This window comes from Eschrichtius robustus, chromosome 16, assembly GCF_028021215.1.
Source record: "Eschrichtius robustus isolate mEscRob2 chromosome 16, mEscRob2.pri, whole genome shotgun sequence".
Classification (NCBI taxonomy): Eukaryota; Metazoa; Chordata; class Mammalia; order Artiodactyla; family Eschrichtiidae; genus Eschrichtius; species Eschrichtius robustus.
The window spans coordinates 19,207,806-19,232,971 of record NC_090839.1 but is presented as its reverse complement, the minus strand read 5'-3'; the positions used below and the strand labels follow the sequence as shown (position 1 = coordinate 19,232,971).

General features: G+C 49.0%; 1 protein-coding gene across 3 annotated transcripts in view; it reads right to left on the bottom strand.

Moving 5' to 3' along the window:
* Window positions 1-196: 196 nt before the first annotated feature.
* ZHX3 (zinc fingers and homeoboxes 3) overlaps window positions 197-25,166 on the bottom strand; it is a 138,453-nt gene continuing 113,483 nt past the window's right edge. For all 3 annotated transcript variants that reach the window (XM_068565732.1, XM_068565731.1, XM_068565730.1), the window contains 2 exons: window positions 8,105-11,104; window positions 197-6,195 (listed from right to left, as the gene is read on the bottom strand). In XM_068565732.1, the coding sequence (XP_068421833.1) occupies window positions 6,185-6,195; window positions 8,105-10,952 (2,859 nt within the window). In that variant the 5' untranslated portion in view covers window positions 10,953-11,104 and the 3' untranslated portion in view covers window positions 197-6,184. The remainder of the gene's footprint in view (window positions 6,196-8,104; window positions 11,105-25,166) is intronic.

Below are 25,166 nucleotides of genomic sequence, written 5' to 3'. Positions count from 1 at the left end.
GCACGTCCTTCCCCAAGGAGGCACTCCAGTGACCAGCGCGTGCGAGACGGGCGAGCTGGAACTTTCCTGGAGTGCCTGAGGGAAACTGCCCCACTCACCCCTCCACGTTGTGGGTCTTGCCCACAGGGTAAATCAGGAGATAGAAGTGTTCTCAGCTTTCTTTGATTCCCCCACAAAATAGTCAGCAGATGAGAAATGTGTTTACGTTTTTTATTTAGGAGCAATCGAAAGATTTTCAGTACCATTTCGGCCCATTTCAAATTGTACAAGCAGTTTGTCCCTGTTCCCCTCCCTTATCCAAATCCACAGATACAAAATCTAGGAAATGTGCAATTTGCATCTTAGAAATAGCAGCATCCCCACAGGGGACCTTGTGAGGCCCGGAGACTCAGCCCGGAGAGGGCAGCCCACCCCTCCTGCCCTGGCACAGCCCCGGCCCAAAGGCAAGTTCCATCTTTCTGTTAAAAACATTTCCCCAGGGCAAAGAACCCCCTTCCAGCCAGGCCCGGTGACAGCCAAAGTGTGCCTGTGCCTCTCTCTCGGTTTGGTCTCTCACATGCAGCCACTGCAGGAGGAGGGGCCCTCTGGACAAACAGAAGCCGGGCAGTGGCCTCTTAGCACCAAGACGATGGCTGCTTCGGCGTCTCCGGGAGACGGGAAGCGCACCACAAGCCAGCTGCCCCTGCCCTCTCCAGCCTCCCTTCCATAGATACCCTCGCCCTCAGGGAACAAAGGGTCTGAGCTGAAGACCAGACCGGTAGTGGGTGGCAGAAAACCAGGAACCTGCAGGCCTCTGGCAACCTCTTCCCGACTTGCACAAAGGCCGCGCCACTCAGTACCTTTTCAGTCAACCACGTGGTTGGGGGGGAGGACAAGGTCTCTTTCCAACAACAACGATGGCACAGTCCGGCCCTCCCGACGCACTGAACAAGGCGGTGCTGGGGAGCAGGGTGGGAACCCGCTGCCGGGGGGCGAGCACCCCTCCCCGCCCGCATCACCCAGTGGCCTGCCAACCAGGCTGCATCCGCTGAGGGTGGCGCTGGCTCTCCGGGCCACGTCTGCAGCAAACCGCAGGACAGGGCCGCAGGCCGGGCCGGGCCGGGCCGGGCCGGGCCGGAACCGGGGCCGGGGATGAATGACAGTCTCTCTCTGAACACAAATTACAGGATTAGCAGGCACCCCTCTGCGGGTGCCTGCTCTGCGCCAACTCCTGAGAAAGACCATGGGCCTGCAGCTTCCTGTGCTCCTCGACTCCAGACGGCCTCCACCCGAGACATTCCACCTCCAACTCCGGTCACATCGGGGGCCTTCAAACCACTCATTAAGGGAAGGAACAGACGTCATAAAGCATTAGCCAAGAAAAGCTACTCAACACACACGCGGCGGAGCCCGGCTCCCGAATTCAGGAAAGGGCGCTCACGGCAGGTAAGCACGCAGACCCCTCTCAGGTCCCCGCCTGCCACCTGCCCCGAGTGGGCAGCAGGAGAGACTCCTGCAGCCGGAGGGAAGACAGCCCCTCCACCCCGTGGGGCTCTGGCCCGAGCAGCTTGAGGGCTGTGAAAGCCTGGGGCCCAGGACAGCAACGCAGGAATCCTCACGGTCCCGCACACCACAAGATAGGATAGTCACAACGCGAGGCAGCAGGTGCTGGCCCCGCCCCTGTCCATAGGGTCAGCGGCGCCTGCTCACCCCCCCACTCTGGGCCCCCACCCCTGCTCAGGTAGGATGGTTGGTTCCCGCGGGGTCCAGGCTGTCGGTCTCCAGTCTGACTGCAGGACTGGGGCTCCAAGCAAAGGAGAGGCCGGATTGACAGGCCAGTCACCGGTTCTTCAGGGTTGAAGAACCACAGAGCGCGCCTCCCGCCCCCTCCGGGGGAGCGTTCCACCTGCTCCTCCTCCCGCTCGGACTCTGGGTCAACCTGGGGGAGCTGCCGTCAGCCCTCGGCCCCCTCCCCAGCGTGACGGCACTGGGAACACACACAGATTGCAGCAGAAACGAATTCCAACCGAGGTCCGTGGGTTCCATCTAGACCTAGAGCTGGGCCGGGCAGCAAGCCCAGCGGCTCTATGATCCCCACCTCCACCCTCCACTCACTCGGCCCAAGTCAGCATCCAACCCTTGGTTGAGAGGTTGCCTGCAGCCGCCTCAGCCCCAGCGTTGTTGCACGGCTCGCCTACTATGAATGGACCACAGGAGACAAAACAGACTGAAGCCTTGCTCCGGGAGGGGCCCATTCAGGAGAGGGCATGGGCTCCACACTTCCCACTTCTTTGGGTGTTGGAGCTTCTGTGAGGGCAGGTGCTCCCCCAGTCACACGGAGATGGCCCCCCAGTCCCGCGCAGGAAGGCTGGGAGGGCCTGTGCTCCCGAGAAAGGAAGCGAAGGAAGCCGGTTCAGGAGAGCTGGAGAGGGGCCTCCAGTGGGAGTGGGGAGGATGGAGCCCCGTTACTCTCCTGACCTGGGCAGGCTGCCGGCTTCCGCCTGGAAGGGCTGGCCACGCGGACCTTTACGTGTCTAGAGGACTTTTCTTCTCCAGCACATAACTGAGCCTTGCCAATCAATGGGATACAGGACAATCTAGACATAATACAAAAGGTGAGTCAAACCAATAACCTGCCCCAGGTAAAGTCTGAGCGAGGAAAAAGGGGGAAGAAACTTTAGGAAAAGCCCAAACTCCAGGTTTGGTTTGTTTAAGATTTTCTTCTTGGCTGGTTCTCCTCTCCTGCAAAGTGCCTTTATCCACTTGGGCTGCGATGTCTGAATAGACAAAGCCACTCCAACCCGAGGATTCTGGTCCGAGAAGAGCGCAGGAAGACAAGAGGCAACCGGGCCCAAGGCAGGGCGGCACAAGCAGGGAGCTGTGGGTGAGGAGGTGCACTAAAAGGGCGATGCTAAGCCTCTGCGGAAGGCAGCCTGGCACACGGGGGAGAGGGGCTGTCACAGGACCTGCCACGGGACCACGGACTGAGCAGGACAAAGCCCATGGCACGCACATCTCGGCCTGGAGAACATGCTGAGACTTCCCGGTGGGACGGCCTCCCAGGGCCGTGAGCGCATTCGGGAGCCTGCAGGTACCACCGACCCTCGCCCACCTCCCACCTTTGCTTCCCGACAGCAGGGCGGGCACTTGGCTGCAAAAGGAGCTCCAAGTCATACAGGGCCACCCACCCCAGGTGCCACGAGTCCTCCAGCCAGGCTTTCCACTTCAGGAGCCCACGACTCAGGAAAACGAGAGCCCGCCTTCCAAATCACAAAGCTCCTCAATAGTCAAGAATTAATATACGTAATCAAAGTATGCAAAGTATCTGTATCATAAATCCAGGTTTCCTTTATCAGAATGGTGATCTGGGCACACCTATTAAAACTGGATCTACAACCCCATGTAAAAAATATAATAAACCAAACATGTACAAGACACAGGCAACAAGAAACACTGACATATTTCACCATCTCTGATGAGTCCAAGTGCATACAGAGAAGAGGGGAAAGATTAGTCACCTTACAAAACAAGCTTTTTCTTTCGGAGAGACTAACCCCACCCTACTTCCCTCAACTCTAGAGCCCACAGACTGCCCTCTCCTGAAGGCAGCAGCACAGTCTAACCCTGGGTGGGGCACAAACCGTGGTGACCTCCCTGGCCACGGGGCTGGCTGCGGCCGTCCTGCATCCCCACCGAACTCTGGCACGCGCCGGCTCCGGGGCTGCTGTGCCTGCGTCTCTGTAGCCGGTTGGCTGTGTTCCTGGTTTTGCCCCCAGGGCCCTGGGTACCTGCTGCGACGTCCCTTTAGGCACCTGCTCGATGAACCAACCATTTCTGTCTCCATCGCCTCATTCCTTAGTCACTCGGGTCCGAGAGCAAAGGAAGGAGGAGGGTCTGTCCAGCCTGGGCAGTCTCACCGTTTGGGGGGTGGCCCTGGCTAGCGGGCAGGCTGACGCCTGTGAGCAAAACCTGCCCGCGGGCAGCACCGTGACGCTTCCACCTTTTAAGGACGAGCTGGTGCTGAGGTCGGGGCCCTATGTCCTGCGTGAACCTGTCCACCATGTAATTTATGTTTTCTGTTTCGCTGTTTGGGTTGTAAATGACGTGAATACAAATAAAATAACCAAGAAACTCCTCTGTAAAGACACGGCCCTCGGCCGGGGCACGCAGGGCTCTGGGAGTGACGCCGGCAGGGTGGTGTCGCGGACACTCGGAGGTGGCTTCGCGCGGGGCCGCCCCGGCCTCCCCCGCAACTCCCCGACACGGGCTGCTCTCCCCAACACCCACGTGCCACGTCAGGCGTACGCGTCACGAGTAAAGCATCAAACGAGTATCTGTGCTGTATATGGATACATATAAATTAATCTGCATGTACATAACCACTACAGGAGAAGTTCTAGGTGTCTGTTCTCTGAAGGAAGGCAATCACTCGCCATTCTGGGCAATTCCGCAAAGAGGCCTTGGGGCTAAATATGGAAAGGATACAAAAACAGGCTGCCAAACTTGCCAAGTCCTCACAAGTCACCTGTTTGAAACAAAGAAGAGGTGGTCCCTAACGGGACAGGGCGAGCGAGAGGAGACACTTTAGAAGAACAATGGTGCAAGGGCTTTTGGTTTACGAAGAAAAGCCTCTCCTGGAGGCAGGAGGCGCGACCCCCATCTCTGTGCTCAGAGCCAAACCCGCGAGGTGCCTGCCCGGCCCAGTTCCCGGGGGGCGGGGTGGGGGAGAAGGACCGTGCCGAACAGCCCCCACCCCCCAGTATTTCTTGCCCAAAGCCCCTGCCCTCTCTCTGGGGTCTCCGAGGCCTTGGTGCTCTGAGAAGCAGGTGGTTTCTGGGAGGTGATGCACCTTTGCCAGCCCCCTCTTTACCTGCTGCTCTCAGGGCAGCCGGTCTCGGGGAGATAGGGATTTACCGTTTAGCACAGCTTTGTAGGCAAGTTTCTCAATGTTTCAAAGGCACCTTTTCCTGTGACTTTTCTCAATTAAAAAGATGGAAATGAGGGTTAGGCTAAAGTAGACAGCGATCCTGTTTCCAAGTTTGGGGATATAAATATAGAACTTTAAAAACATCCTCACAAGGACCTGTCCAGCGATGTCCAGCATGCCAACCAGGCCCCAGGCACGGGGGCCAGGAGGACTCTGGGTCTTCTGCTGGGAACCCCACATGCAGGTCTTTGTGCTGAGGGCCACCCGGCTCCGATAATTCCGAGAAGTCCCCGAATCCCGCCAGCTCTCAGTCTAACCAGGTGAGCGTGGGCCTTCCTTCCCAAACCAGAGACGGCTCTGGAGTGAGGGTGGATAGAGGGCAGAGAGAGCCCCAGCGGCTGTGTGCCTTCACTCCCATCCCCCATCCCTGTTTCGCTTGTCAATTTTCCTCTCAACGTGTCTAGACTGAAAAAAAAAAAAAAGGCGGCACATAGGTCAGTACATTAGGCTTAATAACAAATGTTTCTTTAGTTGATCTGATCACTGAAGAGTTATGGTCCATGATTCAAACTCCCATGAAAAAGCAGAATTACTGTAACAACTTACGAGAGTGGTAAGCATCAAACACTAATCACATAACCGGTCAGTTTTCTGAACTGCGGGTAACAGCGGGTTCTGCACCGATCATCCCGTAAGGCGAGGCAAACCTGCTATGCAATGTTGCTGGTCACCGCTTAAGGAGCAGAGGTCTATTCAAAGGTGCCGCCTTCCTGGAGGAGCGCAGAGGGGGCCCCAGCGGTTGCAGGTGCGGTTCTGAGCGTGTGATAACCCCGGCCTGACCGTGGAAGGTGCGGGAACACGCAGCCCAGCGATCTCCAGAGAACAGACATGGGGCATTTCCAGAGATGATGTAAAAGACCATGTACTGCTTTGCTAACCAAAGTTTCTATGTAATGGAAGTGTTTATAATCTGATGTTTTATTAAATGTGTATAGGCAGATTTATATGTTAAAAACTTGATTCTGTGTCTATGAATATGAAATCTGAACTATTTATCCACTGGAAGGCAAAGGAAAGGTCCTACATTGTGGGCGGGAGAACTGACAGACGCTCCTCCCTGCTCGCTGGGTGCGGGCGGCGGCAGGCTTGGCCGTGTGGAGACCTGTGTGAGCCTGGCGGGCTGGGTACGGCAGCGGCCCATGGCAGCAGAGAGGGGTCAGGCCCTTCCACGTGGAGGGCGGCCGCCCTGGCCAGGCCTTCACAGCCGTCGGTTCCGGTTCAGTCAGTTTCTGCGGAGAAAACACAGGCCGTCACCTCTGCATGCATCGCCAGGATGGCCCGTCCTCCCACATCTGGGGACTTAATCCCACCGCCCCGGCCTTCCCACCAGCCCCTCCCTGCCTTCCAGCCCGAGGGAAGGTGGGGAAGGGCATGCGGGCTGAGGACAGGATGCTGGCTAAACCCAGCGGGGCACTGGGACCACCCAGGGACGACCCGAACCGGGGCGTGGAGCCGGGGCGGGAGCCTGACTTCTCTGGGCCGGGAACCCTCACCGTGCGCCGCCCTCCCCATCCCCGGCTCTCCAGGGAACGCTGCTGTCGCACAGCAGCAGCTGGTCTACTTCCTAATGTGTGTCCCACCGATGCCCTCCCTTCATTTGTCGGGGGGGCTGTTCGGAGAGGCCCTCACCCTCGATGCTTACAGGTGGGGCCCCGGTGTCGAGGCTGGCTCGGGAAGCTGCGAGAAACCAGCTACAGACAGACAGACAGGCCCTCCTTGTCCCCTCGGGTACCTCCCTCAGCCAGAAGAGGGTGACGCCACGATGGCACAGCCGCCCCGGCCACTCCTGTTCTGTCCCACCTAGGACACCAGCTCCTTGCTTAGTGTTGGGAGCTACCAGCTGAGGGGAGCCGGTGGATTTAAACCCATTCATCCCAACTCCAGGTTAGCATTTTTAATTGTGGTCAAATATACATCACATAAAACCTACCATTTTAACCATTTTTAGTAAGTCTACAATTAAGTGGCATTAAGTACATTCACAATGTTGTGTAACCACCACCCTATTTCCAGCTACAAGAATGTAATTTAAAAAAAAAAAAAGAATATAATTCAGTAGAATTTCAATTAAAAAAAAAAACCTAAAGAAATTAGTTTTTCCTAGTGCCCAGCAATCTGCCATTTTGCTGGCAGAGCCAAAGCCAGGGGTAGGCAGGCCCGGTGCTGGAGAAGGTGCCTGAGGCAACCCGCCCTGTGAGCCCACACCTGTTCCCTGGTGCCCATGATGCTCCTTGCGGGGACCTCACTGACTCACAGGGGATTGGAGGAAACAAGGTCGAGTCCAGAAACGCCGGCCCTGGAACCACCTTCTAAAGGTCCCAAATCAGGGAATCTGGGAATCCAGATACTTCCTTGGTTTCCACAGCCTCCCATGAAGAGCTCAGCTACCTTGCTCCTGGCCAACCTGTGACAAGGCCACCCAAGAGGAGGGTGGGAGGGAAGGGAGAGGCCAGGAACTCAGAGATCAAGACCCGAGAAAATCAACACCCAATAACGTGATTTGTCTGAGGCTTCAAACTGTCTTCAGTAAAATAATCTTCTAAAGCTTTCCTTCAAGTACTGATGTCCTGATCCAGAGAAACTGAGGAACAGAATTCAAGCTTTCGATTCCATGTATGTCTAAGAGGGAAGAAGATTTTCCACTACCTCTACATCAGGAAGAATAATTGAAATGCAAATTACAGGATTTTTCACCATTTAAAAAAAAAAGCACTTCGTGTATCTAAGGTCAATTAAAGGCTCCCTCTGCTTTTGTTCACCAATTTGGGTTGAATTTCCTCGTAAGTCCTATTCTCTCTCTTACCCAGTGGTCGTGGTTCTATCCGGCTCAGATGACGTTCTGACCTATTCTCCTTTGACTAAGAAATGACTAGACAAGTGTGGGCCCTTGGAGGGTCACTACACTCCTTCCCCTGTGCAGGTTTCACAAACACGAAACGAAGCACCAACTGTCAACCCTTTACCATATACTGATGCTCCAACGGATTCTGCTGCCAGGTGCCCCCTGAAGCAGCCAGACAACATGGTCCTGCTGCCAGACAGCCTTAGAAACAGCAGACGCCCTGGCACTGGATTCAGTGCCTGCCACAGGTGCCCCCCAGACCCACAGAGGACGGCACAGCCCCACAGGCTCCTTACCCAGCTGAGGTCCAGCCTGGGGACTCGGCGTGTCAACGGGCCCCGAGCTGGCCTCAGGGGCACCGGGCTCCCATGACTCACTGTTTTCGGACACCTCTGAATAGGTGTCGCCCATCCCTTTGTGAACTGCTGCAGGGTCGCTGGGGCCCTGGCCCTCACCACCCATGTCGGCCACGGCCCGGGTCTCCTCGCCCATCTTCTCGGCAAACCACTGCTTGACCTGCTGGGCGCTCATCTGGGTCTTGTCGCAGAGGCTCTGCAGGTCCTGCTCGTACAGCATCTTGTGGGTCACGTAATAGTCTTGCAGCAGCTCCCGGTTGCCGGGGCTGACGACCAGCAGCCCGGGGGGGAAGTTGCCCCGTCTGTAGTCTTCGTACCACTTGAGCTGGCCGTTCTTCAGGGCGTACCTGCTGTCCCCGAACCAGCGCACCACCTCGGGCCGCGGCAGGCCCGTCTGGGCCATGATGGAGTCGTAGTCCTGGTTGCTGGGCCACTGCGTCTGCAGGAAGAGCTGCCGCAGCAGGTGCCGCTGCTGGGCCGTCTTCCTGTAGCTCACCTTGCCCGGCAGCTGCTCCGCTGGCTTGCTGGGCGTGTCGTCCTCGGGCTCACAAGCGCCCAGCCCCGGGAGCTCGCCCTTGCCGTTGGCCTCCGTGACTCGCAGGTTCTTGAGGTTGATTTTGATGGGGCTGACTTTGCGTTCTGCCAGCACGTGGCTGCCGGGCGCTTCCAGGGAGCCGTCTTCCCCGGGGACCCTCGGGTCCCTGGCCGAGCCCTCCTCCCCCTCGTCCTCGGCGGCCTCCTCCTCCCCCTGAGAGGCACCCTCCTCAGCCTTCTTGGCCTCCTCGGCACTCACTTTTTTCCGTCTCTCTGAAAACCAGCCATCAATCTCCCTGCGGGTCATTTTGGTCTCAGTCCTCAGGCGGTCCAGTTCCTCGTCGAGAGGAAGGGGGTTTTGTGCAAAACTGTTCTCCAGGGCTCTGAGCTGCTCGGGGGCCCGCTCCTTGTATTTGGTTGGTGTGAAGTCGGGGGTCTGGTGCCAGGACTGTCGCTTGGCAGAAGGGGGGGTAGCCGGGGTGGCCGCTGTCAGGAGGCAGGTCACCTCCGGGGCCTTGGACGCCAGGGAGAAGGGCACCTCAGGCACAGAGTCGACGAGGAGGGTGCCGTGCTCCCCGGCCAGCCCGGCCCTGGAGCCCTTCAGGTTCCGGCAGTGGTACCTGCGGTCGCTGAACCACTTCCGCACCTCACGGGTGCTGAGGCCGGTCACTTTGGTCAGATGCTCAACTTCGCTCTGTCCTGGGAACTGGTTCCGACAGAAGCTCCCTTTCAGAGCTGACAGCTGTTCGTGAGATTTCTTGTTTTTGTAGATGCTGGCATCCAGGAAGGCTTGGGAGGTGATGCTGGGGCACGCCGTGAGGAGGGACTGGGCAGCATTCACCACCTTCACGGCAGACGTTGTATTTGAACACACAGTGTTAATGGGCGCAACAGCGGGCAGCTTGGGGACAGATGTGACTGCCAGGGGGAGAGATGAGCTGGGTGCCTGCAACCCGTTGGCCATCAGTGGCTGAGTGACCAGAAGTCCCCCGGCTGTGCCCTCTGGCTGGCCCACCACGTGGCCAGGCAGAGTGGGCTGGACGAGATGCTGGACGTTGCCGCCACTGGCAACCAGCGGGGTGTTGAGGACAGTGATTGTGGGCTGAGGGACGGACTGAATGACCGTGTTGAACATCTTTTTCCGGGCGTCCTCAATCTCCTCCGGGGACCAGCTGATACCTTGCTTCAGCCTCTGGGCGGTGAACCAGATCTTGAGCTGTTCTTCCGGGTACTTGGTGACCACAGTCAAATAGCAGAGCTCGGCTTTGGTTGGGTAGGGGAACTTGTGGAAGGAGTTCTTCAGAAAGCTGTTGGAGTCCATGGCCGCGTTGTACGTGGGAATGCTGCTCAGGGGGATCATCACTTTGGGGAGGGACTTGGCCGTGGGCAGGGGCTGGTGGGCGTGGTGCTGGGCGTGCGGGGGCGGCTGCTGGAGGGAGAGGAACTGGGCGATGCCCGCAGGCAGCACCGGCACCGTCCCCAGCAGGGGCCCGTTGGCCGAGTGCGGGGGTTTTGCGGAGTTGGTAGAGGCCTGGCTGACCGGGGCTGCCCCGTTGACAAAGGCGTGGTCCCCCTCTTTCACCTCCGTGTCCCCGGACGAAGGGTTCGGTAAGGCCTCCCCAGAAGGCTGACTGGGGACGTTCTCCTTGAGCGTGTGAATTTTTTTGGCTTCGGCTTTGCCTTTCATTATCTTCATGATTGGAGTTTTGGTGATGATGATTTCCGCCTGTCCATCCGTCCCTTCCATGTTTGGCTCCCCCGATGGGTCGGGAGGGCTGGTGCTCTCGGGGACACTCTGCTCCACGACAACATGATTGTCTGGCTTGGCCACATTCCACACAAAGCTGGCTTCCCCCGAGTGACACTTGGCATTGTGCAGAGAAAGCCCCTCGGGAGTTTTTGCCAGAAAACTGCATTCAGTGCATACAAAGTTTGGGTCTTTGCTAAAGTCTGTGTGCTCTGAGCTCAGGTGTCCCACCAACCGGGTTATGTCCTGGGATCTGAAGTCACAGCATTTACAGGCATATGTGTAGCCGTCCAAGGTGCTCCGGTGCCCGTTGGCCAGTGCGGCGCTGTCCGGACTGCTGGCGCCCTGGGTGGCCTCGCCGCTGGCGGTGGGAACTTCTGGGGGCGGCTCCTGCGGGGGCCCCTCGGGCACGGGCTCCGCGGGCGGGGCCTCGGCGCCGGTGTCCTGCAGCACCACAGTCTTCACGGGGATCATGCACGGGGTGGTGGACTTCCTCTTGCTGGCCATGGCGATAGCCGCGCTGGGTGATCAGTGGGCGACAGTTCCTCCTGTCGGGGGCCTCACAGCACAGGTTCCAGCTGCTCCATGAGGCCCAAAGAAACAGCTTCCAAGGGCGGCTTTTTCAGTTGTTTGCAGAAAGCAGGTTTTCCCTATTAAACCTGAGGAGGAAAAGAGAAACGGTGAGCATCCCTCTCTCGGGCTGTGTATGTATTTCCCAGATTCCCAGGCACACTCCACTGCTTGCCTTCGATCACCCGGGCCTTTTCCCAAGGAATCCAACATCCAACCTCGGATGTGACTTTTGAGTCAGAAGCCCCCCCAAACACTCACAAAATAGTGCCCTGAGGAATGACGCGGGGACGTCCCAACACCACTGGACAGACTTCAGCCATGTGTTTCTGTGTTGTGTTTCCCTCTGTTTCCTCGCATAAAATAACTCAGATTCAAAAATGACAACAACAAAAAAAACCTCTTCTGGACCTCCAAATGAATTCTGACCATGCCATAGCGAGAACAAAAGATCCTAGTGTAATTCTTGTTTAAATGTTTGGGCCCACAAGGGTTTTCTTTTCATAGCCTTCCCACGTGTGAGAGCAGGACGCCCGCTCCAGGCCCAGAGGCCAAGCCCACTGCAGTGCGTGCACCGGGGAGGGGCACTGATGCCACAGGAGCGGGGCTCTGTGGGCCGTCCCTGCCTGCTACCCTGTCACCCCGGCCCCCTGTTGCTCAGGTGAAGCCCAAGGTCGGAGGGTCAGGGGATCCACAGACGCAGGTTGTGGCCCATGAACTGTACATCTCTCTCTGGGGCAGCAACCCCACAAATAGCCTCACCTTGGGTGTGCACGCTACCCGTGACCTTGTATTGGGCTTACTTTTTATTTTTTTCAGTGCCTTTATTAGTCCTTAAAAAAAAAAACCAAAAACCAAAAACCCTTAAATCTTTGTTCCATTTCAAATTTATTTCAAAAACTGGGATTACTGATTTATTTACATGTAAAATACTACTATTACTAATTCTTTCATGAGATGCCAAGAGAAAAGTATTTCTGTGATCTCTATTATTAACATACCACCACAATCATCATTACCTTTCTTTTAGCAAATTGCAATGCTGATAATGACTAAAATAATAGTAATTCTAATACCAGAATCATGTTATCATCAGTGTTTGGATTTGATATAAAAATGTAAAGAAAATTAAATACTTCTATTCAAATTCTTAGTAAATAAACACAGCAAACTATTTTTTCTGATTTTAAGACTAGTCCTGGTGATCATGATGATAAAAAATAATTACTCTTAAAAAAATAGTTGGGGGCTTCCCTGGTGGTGCAGTGGTTGAGAATCCGCCTGCCAATACAGGGGACACGGGTTCGAGCCCTGGTCTGGGAAGATCCCACATGCCGCAGAGCAACTGGGCCCGTGAGCCACAATTACTGAGCCTGCGCGTCTGGAGCCTGTGCTCCGCAACAAGAGAGGCTGCGATAGTGAGAGGTCCGCGCACTGCGATGAAGAGCGGCCCCCGCTCGCCGCAACTAGAGAAAGCCCTGGCACAGAAACGAAGACCCAACACAGCCAAAAATAAATAAATTAATTAATTAAAAAAAAAAATAGGGGAGGAGAGAAGATGACGGAAGAGTAAGACGCGGAGATCACCTTCCTTCCCACAGATACAGTAGAAATACATCTACACGTGGAACTGCTCCTACAGAACACCCACTGAACGCTGGCAGAAAACGTCAGACCTCCCAAAAGGCAAGAAAGTCCCCCGGTACTTGGGTAGGGCAAAAGAAAAAAGAAATAACAGAGACAAAAGAATAGGGAGGGCACCTGCACCAGTGGGAGGGAGCTGTGAAGGAGGAAAGATTTCCACGCACTAGGAAGCCCCTTCGCGGGCAGAGACTGCGGGTGGCAGAGGGGGGAAGCTTCGGAGCCACGGAGGAGAGCGCAGCCACAGGGGTGCGGAGGGCAAAGCGGAGAGATTCCCGCACGGAGGTTCAGCACCGACCAGCACTCACCAGCCCGAGAGGCTTGTCTGCTCCCCCGCCGGGGCGGGCGGGGCTGGGAGCTGAGGCTCGGGCTTCGGTCGGATCGCAGGGAGAGGACTGGGGTTGGCGGCGTGAACACAGCCTGAAGGGGTTAGTGCACCACAGCTAGCCGGGAGGGAGTCCGGGAAAAAGTCTGCAGCTGCCGAAGAGGCAAGAGACTTTTTCTTCCCTCTTTGTTTCCTGGTGCGCGAGGAGAGGGGATTCAGAGCGCCGCCTAAACGAACTTCAGAGACTGGCGCGAGCCGCGGCTATCAGCGCGGATCCCACAGCAACAGGGGCGCAGAGGAAAAAACGGAGAGATTCCCACACAGAGGCTCGGCGCCGAGCAGCACTCAGCAGCCCGAGAGGCTTGTCTGCTCACCCGCCGGGGTGGGCGGGGCTGGGAGCTGGGGCTCAGCTTTGGTCGGATCGCAGGGAGAGGACTGGGGTTGGCGGCGTGAACACAGCCTGAAGCGGTTAGCGCACCACAACTGGCTGGGAGGGAGACCGGGAAAAAGTCTGCAGCTGCCGAAGAGGCAAGAGACTTTTTCTTGCCTCTTTGTTTCGCGGCGCGCGAGGAGAGGGGATTCAGAGCGCCGCCTAAACGAACTCCAGAGACTGGCGCGAGCCGCGGCTATCAGCGCGGACCCCAGAGACGGGCGTGAGACGCTGGGGCTGCTGCTGCCGCCACCAAGAAGCCTGTGTGCGAGCACAGGTCACTCTCCACACCGCCCCTCCCGGGAGCCTGTGCAGCCCGCCACTGCCAGGGTCCCGTGAGCCAGGGACAACTTCCCCGGGAGAACGCACTGCGCGCCTCAGGCCGCTACAACGTCACGCCGGCCTCTGACGCCGCAGGCTCGCTCCGCCTCCTCCGTACCGCTCCCTCCCCGCGGCCTGGGTGAGCCAGAGCCCCCGAAGCAGCTGCTCCTTTAACCCCGTTCTGTCTGGGCGGGGAACAGACGCCCTCAGGCGACCTACACGCAGAGGCGGGTCCAAATCCAAAGCTGATCCCCAGGAGCTGTGCGAACAGAGAAGAGAAGGGGAAATCTCTCCCAGCAGCCTCAGAAGCAGCGGATTAAAACTCCACAAACAACTTGATGTGCCTGCATCTGTTGAATACCTGAATAGACAATGAATCATCCCAAATTCAGGAGGTAGACTTTGGGAGCAGGATATATTAATTTTCCCCCTTTTCCTTTTTTTGTGAGTGTATACGTATATGCTTCTGGGTAAGATTTTGTCTGTATAGCTTTGCTTTATAATAGCTTTATTTTACTTCACTATATTATAGCCTCTTTCTTTCTTTCTTTCTATTTTTTCTCCCTTTTACTCTGAGCCGTGTGGACGAAAGGCTCTTGGTGCTCCAGCCAGGCATCAGGGCCGTACCTCTGAGGTGGGAGAGCCAACTTCAGGACACTGGTCCACAAGAGACCTCCCAGCTCCACGTAATACCAAACGGCAAAAATCTCTCAGAGATCTCCATCTCAACATCAAGACCCAGCATCACTCAATGACCAGCAAGCTACAGTGCTGAACACCCTATGCCAAACAACTAGCAAGACAGGAACACAGCCCCATCCATTAGCAGAGAGGCTGCCTAAAATCATAATAAGGCCACAGACACCCCAAAATACACCACCAGACGTGGACGTGCCCACCAGAAAGACAAGATCCAGCCTCATCCACCAGAACTCAGTCACTAGTTCCCTCCACCAGGAAGTCTACACAACCCACTGAACCAACCTTAGCCACTGGGGACAGATACCAAAAACAACGGGAACTACGAACCTGCAACCTGTGAAAAGGAGACCCCAAACACAGTAAGATAAGCAAAATGAGACGACAGAAAAACACACAGCAGATGAAGGAGCAGGGTCAAAACACACCAGACTTAACAAATGAAGAGGAAATAGGTAGTCTACCTGAAAAAGAATTCAGAATAATGATAGTAAGGATGATCCAAAATCTTGGAAATAGAATAGACAAAATGCAAGAAACATTTAACAAGGACGTAGAAGAACTAAAGAGGAACCAAGCAATGATGAAAAACACAATAAATGAAATTAAAAATACTCTAGATGGGATCAATAGCAGAATAACTGAGGCAGAAGAAAGGATAAGTGACCTGGAAGATAAAATGGTGGAAATAACTACTGCAGAGCAGGATAAAGAAAAAAGAATGAAAAGAACTGAGGACAGTCTCAGAGACCTCTGGGACAACATTAAACGCACCAACATTCGAATTATAGGGGTCCCAGAAGAAGAAGAGAAAAAGAAAGGGACTGAGAAAATATTTGAAGAGATTATAGTTGAAAACTTCCCTAATATGGGAAAGGAAATAGTTAATCAAGTCCTGGAAGCACAGAGAGTCCCATACAGGATAAACCCAAGGAGAAACACGCCAAGACACATATTAATCAAACTGTCAAAAATTAAATATAAGGAAAACATATTAAAGGCAGCAAGGGAAAAACAACAAATAACACACAAGGGAATCCCCATAAGGTTAACATCTGATCTTTCAGCAGAAACTCTGCAAGCCAGAAGGGAGTGGCAGGATATACTTAAAGTGATGAAGGAGAAAAACCTACAACCAAGATTACTCTACCCAGCAAGGATCTCATTCAGATGTGATGGAGAAATTAAAACCTTTACAGACAAGCAAAAGCTGAGAAAGTTCAGCACCACCAAACCAGCTTTACAAGAAATGCTAAAGGAACTTCTCTAGGCAAGAAACACAAGAGAAGGAAAACACCTACAATAACAAACCCAAAACATTTAAGAAAATGGGAATAGGAACATACATATCGATAATTACCTTGAATGTAAATGGATTAAATGCTCCCACCAAAAGACACAGGCTGGCTGAATGGATACAAAAACAAGACCCATATATATGCTGTCTACAAGAGACCCACTTCAGACCTAGAGACACATATAGACTGAAAGTGAGGGGATGGAAAAAGATATTCCATGCAAATGGAAATCAAAAGAAAGCTGGAGTAGCAATTCTCATATCAGACAAAATAGACTTTAAAATAAAGACTATTACAAGAGACAAAGAAGGACACTATATAATGATCAAGGGATCGATCCAAGAGGAAGGTATAACAATTGTAAATATTTATGCACCCAACATAGGAGCACCTCAATACATAAGGCAAATACTAACAGCCATAAAAGGGGAAATCGACAGCAACACAATCATAGTAGGGGACTTTAACACCCCACTTTCACCAATGGACAGATCTTCCAAAATGAAAATAAATAAGGAAACACAAGCTTTAAATGATACATTAAACCAGGTGGACTTAATTGATATTTATAGGACATTCCACCCAAAAACAACAGAATACACATTTTTCTCAAGTGCTCATGGAACATTCTCCAGGATAGATCATATCTTGGGTCACAAATCAAGCCTTGGTAAATTTAAGAAAATTGAAATCGTATCAAGTATCTTTTCCGACCACAACGCTATGAGACTAGATATCAATTACAGGAAAAGATCTGTAAAAAATACAAACACATGGAGGCTACACAATACACTACTTAATAACGAAGTGATCACTGAAGAAATCAAAGGGGAAATCAAAAAATACCTAGAAGCAAATGACAATGGAGATACAACGACCCAAAACCTATGGGACGCAGCAAAAGCAGTGCTAAGAGGGAAGTTTATAGCAATACAAGCCTACCTCAAGAAACAGGAAACATCTCGAATAAACAACCTAACCTTGCACCTAAAGCAATTAGAGAAAGAAGAACAAAAAAAACCCAAAGCCAGCAGAAGGAAAGAAATTATAAAGATCAGGTCAGAAATAAATGAAAAAGAAATGAAGGAAACAATAGCAAAAATCAATGAAACTAAAAGCTGGTTCTTTGAGAAGATAAACAAAATTGATAAACCATTAGCCAGACTCATCAAGAGAAAAAGGGAGAAGACTCAAATCAACAGAATTAGAAATGAAAAAGGAGAAGTAACCACTGACACTGCAGAAATACAAAAGATAATGAGAGATTACTACAAGCAACTCTATGCCAATAAAATGGACAACCTGGAAGAAATGGACAGATTCTTAGAAATGCACAAACTGCCGAGACTGAACCAGGAAGAAATAGAAAATATGAACAGACCAATCACAAGCACTGAAATTGAAACTGTGATTAAAAACCTTCCAACAAACAAAAGCCCAGGACCAGATGGCTTCACAGGTGAATTCTATCAAACATTTAGAGAAGAGCTAACACCTATCCTTCTCAAACTCTTCCAAAATATTGCAGAGGGAGGAACACTCCCAAACTCATTCTACGAGGCTACCATCACCCTGATACCAAAACCAGACAAAGATGTCACAAAGAAAGAAAACTACAGGCCAATATCACTGATGAACGTAGATGCAAAAATCCTCAACAAAATACTAGCAAACAGAATCCAACAGCACATTAAAAGGATCATACACCATGATCAAGTGGGGTTTATCCCAGGAATGCAAGGATTCCTCAATATATGCATATCAATCAATGTGATACACCATGTTTACAAATTGAAGGAGAAAAATCATATGATCATCTCAATAGATGCAGAAAAAGCTTTCAACAAAATTCAACACCCATTTATGATAAAAGCCCTGCAGAAAGTAGGCATAGAGGGAACTTTCCTCAACATAATAAAGGCCATATATGACAAACCCACAGCCAACATTGTCCTCAATGGTGAAAAACTGAAACCATTTCCACTAAGATCAGGAACAAGACAAGGTTGCCCACTCTCACCACTATTATTCAACATAGTTTTGGAAGTGTTAGCCACAGCAATCAGAGAAGACAAAGAAATAAAAGGAATCCAAATCGGAAAAGAAGAAGTAAAGCTGTCACTATTTGCAGATGACATGATACTATACATAGAGAATCCTAAAGATGCTACCAGAAAACTCCTAGAGCTAATCAATGAATTTGGTAAAGTAGCAGGATACAAAATTAATGCACAGAAATCTCTTGCATTTCTATACACTAATGACGAAAAATCTGAAAGTGAAATTAAGGAAACACTCCCATTTACCATTGCAACAAAAAGAATAAAATATCTAGGAATAAACCTACCTAAGGAGACAAAAGACCTGCATGCAGAAAATTATAAGACACTGATGAAAGAAATTAAAGATGATACAAATAGATGGAGAGATATACCATGTTCCTGGATTGGAAGAATCAACATTGTGAAAATGACTCTACTACCCAAAGCAATCTACAGATTCAATGCAATCCCTATCAAACTACCACTGGCATTTTTCACAGAACTAGAACAAAAAATTTCACAATTTGTATGGAAACACAAAAGACCCCGAATAGCCAAAGCAATCTTGAGAACGAAAAATGGAGCTGGGGGAATCAGGCTCCCTGACCTCAGACTATATTACAAAGCTTCAGTAATCAAGACAGTTTGGTACTGGCACAAAAACAGAAATATAGATCAATGGAACAGGATAGAAAGCCCAGAGATAAACCCACACACATATGGTCACCTTATCTTTGATAAAGGAGGCAAGCATATACAGTGGAGAAAAGACAGCCTCTTCAATAAGTGGTGCTGGGAAAATTGGACAGGTACATGTAAAAGTATGAAATTAGAACACTCCCTGACACCATGCACAAAAATAAACTCAAAATGGATTAAAGACCTAAGTGTAAGGCCAGACACTATCAAACTCTTAGAGGAAAACATAGGCAGAACACTCTATGACATACATCACAGCAAGATTCTTTTTGACCCAGCTCCCAGAGAAATGGAAATAAGAACACAAATAAACAAATGGGACCTAATGAAACTTAAAAGCTTTTGCATAGCAAAGGAAACCATAAACAAGACCAAAAGACAACCATCAGAATGGGAGAAAATATTTGCAAATGAAGCAACTGACAAAGGATTAATCTCCAAGATTTACAAGCAGCTCATGCAGCTCAATAACAAAAAAACGAACAACCCAATCCAAAAATGGGCAGAAGACCTAAATAGACATTTCTCCAAAGAAGATACACAGATGGCCTACAGACACATGAAAGAATGCTCAACATCATTAATCATTAGAGAAATGCAAATCAAAACTACAATGAGATATCATCTCACACCGGTCAGAATGGCCATCATCAAAAAATCTAGAAACAATAAATGCTGGAGAGGGTGTGGAGGAAAGGGAACACTCTTGCACTGTTGGTGGGAATGTAAATTGATACAGCCACTATGGAGAACAGTATGGAGGTTCCTTAAAAAACTACAAATAGAACTACCATACGACCCAGCAATCCCACTACTGGGCATATACCCTGAGAAAACCATAGGTCAAAAAGAGTCATGTACCAAAATGTTCATTGCAGCTCTATTTACAATAGCCAGGACATGGAAGCAACTTAAATGTCCATCGACAGATGAATGGATAAAGAAGATGTGGCACATATATACAATGGAATATTACTCAGCCATAAAAAGAAATGAAATGGAGGTATTTGTAATGAGGTGGATGGAGTTAGAGTCTGTCATACAGAGTGAAGTAAGTCAGAAAGAGAAAAACAAATACAGTATGCTAACACATATATACGGAATCTAAGGAAAAAAAAAAAAAAAAAGGCCATGAAGAACCTAGTGGCAAGACGGGAATAAAGACACAGACCTACTAGAGAATGGACTTGAGGATATGGGGAGGGGGTGGGGTGAGATGTGACAGGGTAAGAGAGTGTCATGGACATATATACACTACCAAATGTAAAATAGATAACTAGTGGGAAGCAGCCGCATAGCACAGGGAGATCAGCTCGGTGCTTTGTGACCACCTAGAGGGGTGGGATGGGGAGGGTGGGAGGGAGGGAGATGCAAGAGGGAAGAGAAATGGGAACATATTGTATATGTATAACTGATTCACTTTGTTATAAAGCAGAAGCTAACACACCATTGTAAGGCAATTATACTTCAATAAAGATGTTTAAAAAAAAAAAAAATAAAGGCTCCCCATCACACTTTGACAATTTAAAAAAAAAAAAAAAAAAAGTTGGTGTGACATAAGGATAAACAGATACCCAGTGTACCCACTTGTCACCATTTCCCCCACTGACGTGAAATGTCATGCATGTTTTTTTAACTTAATTTTTAATAGTAAAAAAATATATATCAATAGAAAATGAAATTTAAGAAAGCCACCTATAATCTTCCATCTAGTCCAGATATTTTATACACATTTTTAATCATTAATGGGCACACACTTGTGTTTTGGTTTTTTTCACTAAACATTTCATCATCAACAGTGTCATTAAATCAGCTTAATAATTATAATATGCAATAGCTGCCTAATAGTGTACCACTATGGACTTAACCTCCTCTGCTATGAACTGGCTTTCAGCGTGCCACTCTCATAAGTGACAGTGAAATGACCTCTGGGCATATAGGATGTATTTCTTCTATCATATTATTTCCTGAGGCTGAGCGCACAGAAACGGGTAATTTACCAGCTCAACAAGTATCAACATTTCTAAGCTCTTCTACCTATATATTACCGGCAAACATTTTAAATCAAGTGCTTTACCACCTGATTAGATTCCAAATCAGGAAAACTAAGAATAATACAGTTATGTTTCCAGTAAGCCAATCAGATTTTCAGATAAGACACTGAAGACATCAAATAGAATATCTGAATGTGCAAGTGACATAAGAAAAAACAGATAAATCAGACTTCATCAAAATTAAAAAACTTTTGTGCTTTAAAGGTCATCATCAAGAAAGTGAAAAAGACAAGCCACAGAATGGGAGAAAATATTTGCAAATCACATATCTGGTAAGGCACTCATAACTGAGTAATAAAAAGACAAAAACCCAATTTAAAAATAGGTAAAGGATTTGAATAGACATTTCTCCAAAGAAGACATACAAATGGCCAATAAGCATATTTAAAAAGTGCTCAACATCATTAGTCATTAGGGAAATACAAATTAAAACCACAATGAGATACCAATTCACACCCACCAGGATGGCTATAATCACAATGACAGATAATACTACAGGTGAGGAAGGGGGGGAAACTAGAGCCCTCCTACGTTGCTGGTGGGAAGGTGAAATGGTGCAGCCATTGCTGCACTTCAGAAAACAGTTTGGCAGTTCCTCAGAAAGTTATATATACAGTTACCATAAGACCCAGTGATTCCACTCCTAGGTATATACCAAATAGAAATGAAAATATGTCCACACACATATTCAGAGCATCCTCATAATAACAGCCAAATAGTAGAAGCAACCTCAACGGCCATCAATGGGTGAATGAATAAACACAATACGGCATGTCCCTATGACGGACGACTGCTCAGCCACAGAAAGGCATGAAGTACTGACACATGCTACAGCAAGGACAGAAACATCATGCAGACAGACACAAAATGCCACATATCATGTGACTGCATTTGTATGAAACACCCAGAATAGGTACATCCATAGCGACAGAAAATAGATTAGTGTTTGCCAAGGGCTGAGGGGAGGGGAGCACGGGGACTGACCACTAATGGGGATGAGGTTTCTTTTGGGGGTGATGCAAATGTTCTAAAATTAGGTAGTGGTGATGGTTGCATAAACCTGTGAATATACTAAAAACCACTGAAAGGACTTCAAAAACCCAAGAAAGGTGGAGGACAGAAAGTTTCCGCACTCAGTTCTGTAGAAGAGGGTCATCATTCTCACTTCTAAGGTTACAGGTGATGCCATTGATTTATGACTTCCTGATTTGCCTTCCTCTTCCTGACTTCTGCCCTGGGGAAAGGTGAAAGGCAGTGGCTGTGAATATCAGGTTTGAGGCGAGAGAGGGAAGAGAACCGCAGACCTGGCAGCTAAGGAAGCAAGCGTGCTCACCAGGAGGCCAGGGAGCAGCGGAGCTGAGGGGCAGGGAAGTGCAGGCCCAAGGGCCACAGCACCTGACACTCAGGCCCAACTGACATTTGCTATGGGGACTGGGCTGCACCAAGGAAGAGTTACATTATGTCCCTCGTATTTTATTTACTAAGGCTGAGAAGGGGACAACATGAAGATGCATCTGATTTGGGGAAATGGTCCCAATGTCATTCACAACTGAGTCTCAGGGTAGCCCGAAACTGTCTTTCAAATCAGTGATGGAGGGGAGCGCCACTGCCTACCATTCTCTGAGTGAGTCAGCCATCCATCATCCATGATGAAGATGACTAAACATCAGCAGCGGGGGAGGGGGGAGGAGGGGCAGCCGTTGCCAAAGGTCACTGAGTGTTTAATACCATAGGGAGTGCTTTTAGCCACACCCTCTCATTTTACTCTCACAGCAAACCCCAGAGGAGGAACTATTATCACTCCCGTTGTACAGACAAGAAAGACAAGGCTCAGAGGAGTGCAGTAACCACCTGAAGGGCGCATAGCTAGGAGGCAGCAGAGGCTGGCAAGCTGGTTATGGAGACTGCCCTCAACCACTCCTCGCGCTGAGCTCTCCAAGCAACCACAACATTGCTGGAAGAAGGCCTGCATGACTTTCCTGAGCTGTTATTTCCCCCCGGTGTTTATTAGGAAAGATTTCAAACATTCAGCAAAGTTGAAAGAATTGTTCAGTGAATACCCACATACTCACCACCTGGCTACTGCCACGGGGCTACTTCCAGCAACATGACCTATGTAGGTAAGCTGGGGTTGGTCTATTTGTCATACATTTTTTTAAAGGGTACCCAATAAAAGCAGTGCTTAAAGGGGAAAGCTCTAATTATCTAGAAACCACTCCTCCAGAAGGCACTCATGGACCGCGCCTGACAAGCAAGGCAGTAATTACTGTGAGGAAACACACTGTTTGCCGAGTCGAGCACCGAGTGAGGTGAGCTGTATAAATGTGAGGTTCTGTGCTGCCAAAGAGACTCGCAGCAAAGGACCAGATGACAATTGCAGGTTCTTCATTCTTTGTACAATCCTTTCTACACCCTGTCTCGAAACTTTCTGTCTTATAAATGGATTGTTTTTTTAATGAGGAAATAAGACTGAAAGTACATAACTTTCCCCCCAGAATCTGTCTTTGGAACCTGGGAATTGCTCAATTCCCTAAATTAACAAAGCTGCAGCTAATTGTCACTGTACTTCAACACTGCAAAATATCACACATATGGGGGCTAGAAATGAGTTTGTAGATCAAATTCTTAAAGTGTTTAGCTTTAAATTATAGATAAGTCAGGAACTTTCTGTTGTTTGAATTCTCAGGAAGGAACTGAAAGGACAATAAGAGTTCAACAAAAGATTTCAAATGTTTAGAAGGCTACTGTCAGTAGACGCTTTCCAAGTGTTATGGTGGCCGGGCCTCGGCCCTCCTGGACATGCAACCCACAATTTATTGATAGAAACAGGAATAACGGGAGAAGCTGACAGAGTTACAGAAACATAATCAGAGATTTCAATATACTACTCGTGGTTTTGAAAGCTCAAGTAGACAACAAGAAAGGATGTGAAGAATGAGACCTCTGTAACGAGGATGATTTGACAGATTTGGGTAATCTTGAATATTCCACAGTAATCAACTTCATATTCTTTTAAGAACATTCATGAGACATATTTAAAAGTGGATCATGTGGTATAACGGATCACAAGGAAACCTCAACTCATTCCAAAATAAAAATTTGCGGTAGCATTCCCTTTTCTTTGTAATTGTTAGCAATACAGATTTACGTTGAAATTTATCCTTTTTCCTTTCTATTTCAAATGGTGCTCTATGTAGAGTTTCTCTCAGAAATAATGAAGAAAAGTGAAAATCCTTCCTATTCTCCCCAGAGATAGCCACTGTTAACAATCTAGGGCCCATTATTTCAGATATGTTTTCTAGACATAAGTTACAACCATTTTTTAAAAAACCAAAAAAGGAGTTGTATTTTCACATTCTGATCCTCTTTTTTTCTTCCCACAACAATGTAGTTCCAACATCTCTCCATGTCAGAACCTACAGTTTATCTCACTCTTTTAAACAATGTTCCAATTTATGCATGCATCATAATTTACTTAACCAACCTAGCTCTTAACAGACATTTGCATTTCGCCAATTTTTTTAACTCTTACAAAAATGGCTCAATGGCTATCCCTGCAAATACTTTTGCGCATTTGAAAATATCTGAAATTCTGAATTTCTTATAAGTACAATTGCTGTGGCATTTAAAATACTGTCAGTAAACTACAAAATTGCCCTCTAAATAGGTGGTACTGATTTTCACCCCCATCACCAGAGAATGAAGTGATCTAAGTGTCACTGCATGTCATCACTACTTCTAGTCTTTGCTAATACATACATGAAAAACTGGTCACTACTGTTTTAACTTGCATTTCTTTACAGGCATGGCTGAGAATCTTTTCACGTGTTACTGACATTTTGTGATAAATTTTTTGTCCATTTTTCTATGGATTTTAAGAGTTCTCTATATATTAAGGAAATTGGCTCTTCATCATCTATCAGAGGAGGCTGTGGTTTATACCAACATTGCAAGGATGTTTTAAAACTAGGAAATCTCTAAAAATCATTAACATCATTAATAAATTAAAGGAGAGAAACCAAAACAGCACTTAATAGGATTACACTCTCGTTTTTTCTTGTGGTAAAAAACACATAACTTAAAATTTACCATCTTAACTACTTTTAAGTGTACAGTAGTGTTAACTACACCCACACTGTTGTTATGTCGGATTTCCAGACCTCTTTTCATCTTGCAGAACTGCAACACTATATTCACTGAACAAAAATGGGTCCCCTTTCCCCTTCCCCAGCCCCTGAAAACCACCATTCTACTTTCTGCCTCTACAAGTTTGACAACTTTAGACACCTCGTGTAAGTGGATCCATGCAGAACTTGTGTTTCTGTGACTGGCTTATTTCACTTATGTCCTCAAGGTTCACCCATGTGGTATCATGTGACAGGATTCCCTTCCTTTGAAGGGCTGAATAATATTCCATTGTGTGTGTATACATATACATACATATATATACATTGTGCATGTGTATATATATATATGTGTATACATATATATGTGTGTGTGTGTGTGTGTGTGTGTGTATATATTCTCCACATTTTCTTTATCCATTCATCTGGTGATGTACATTTAAGTTGCTTCCATATCTTGGCTATTGCAAATAATGCTATGAACATGAGTGTACAAATATCAAGTTCCTGCTTTCAAT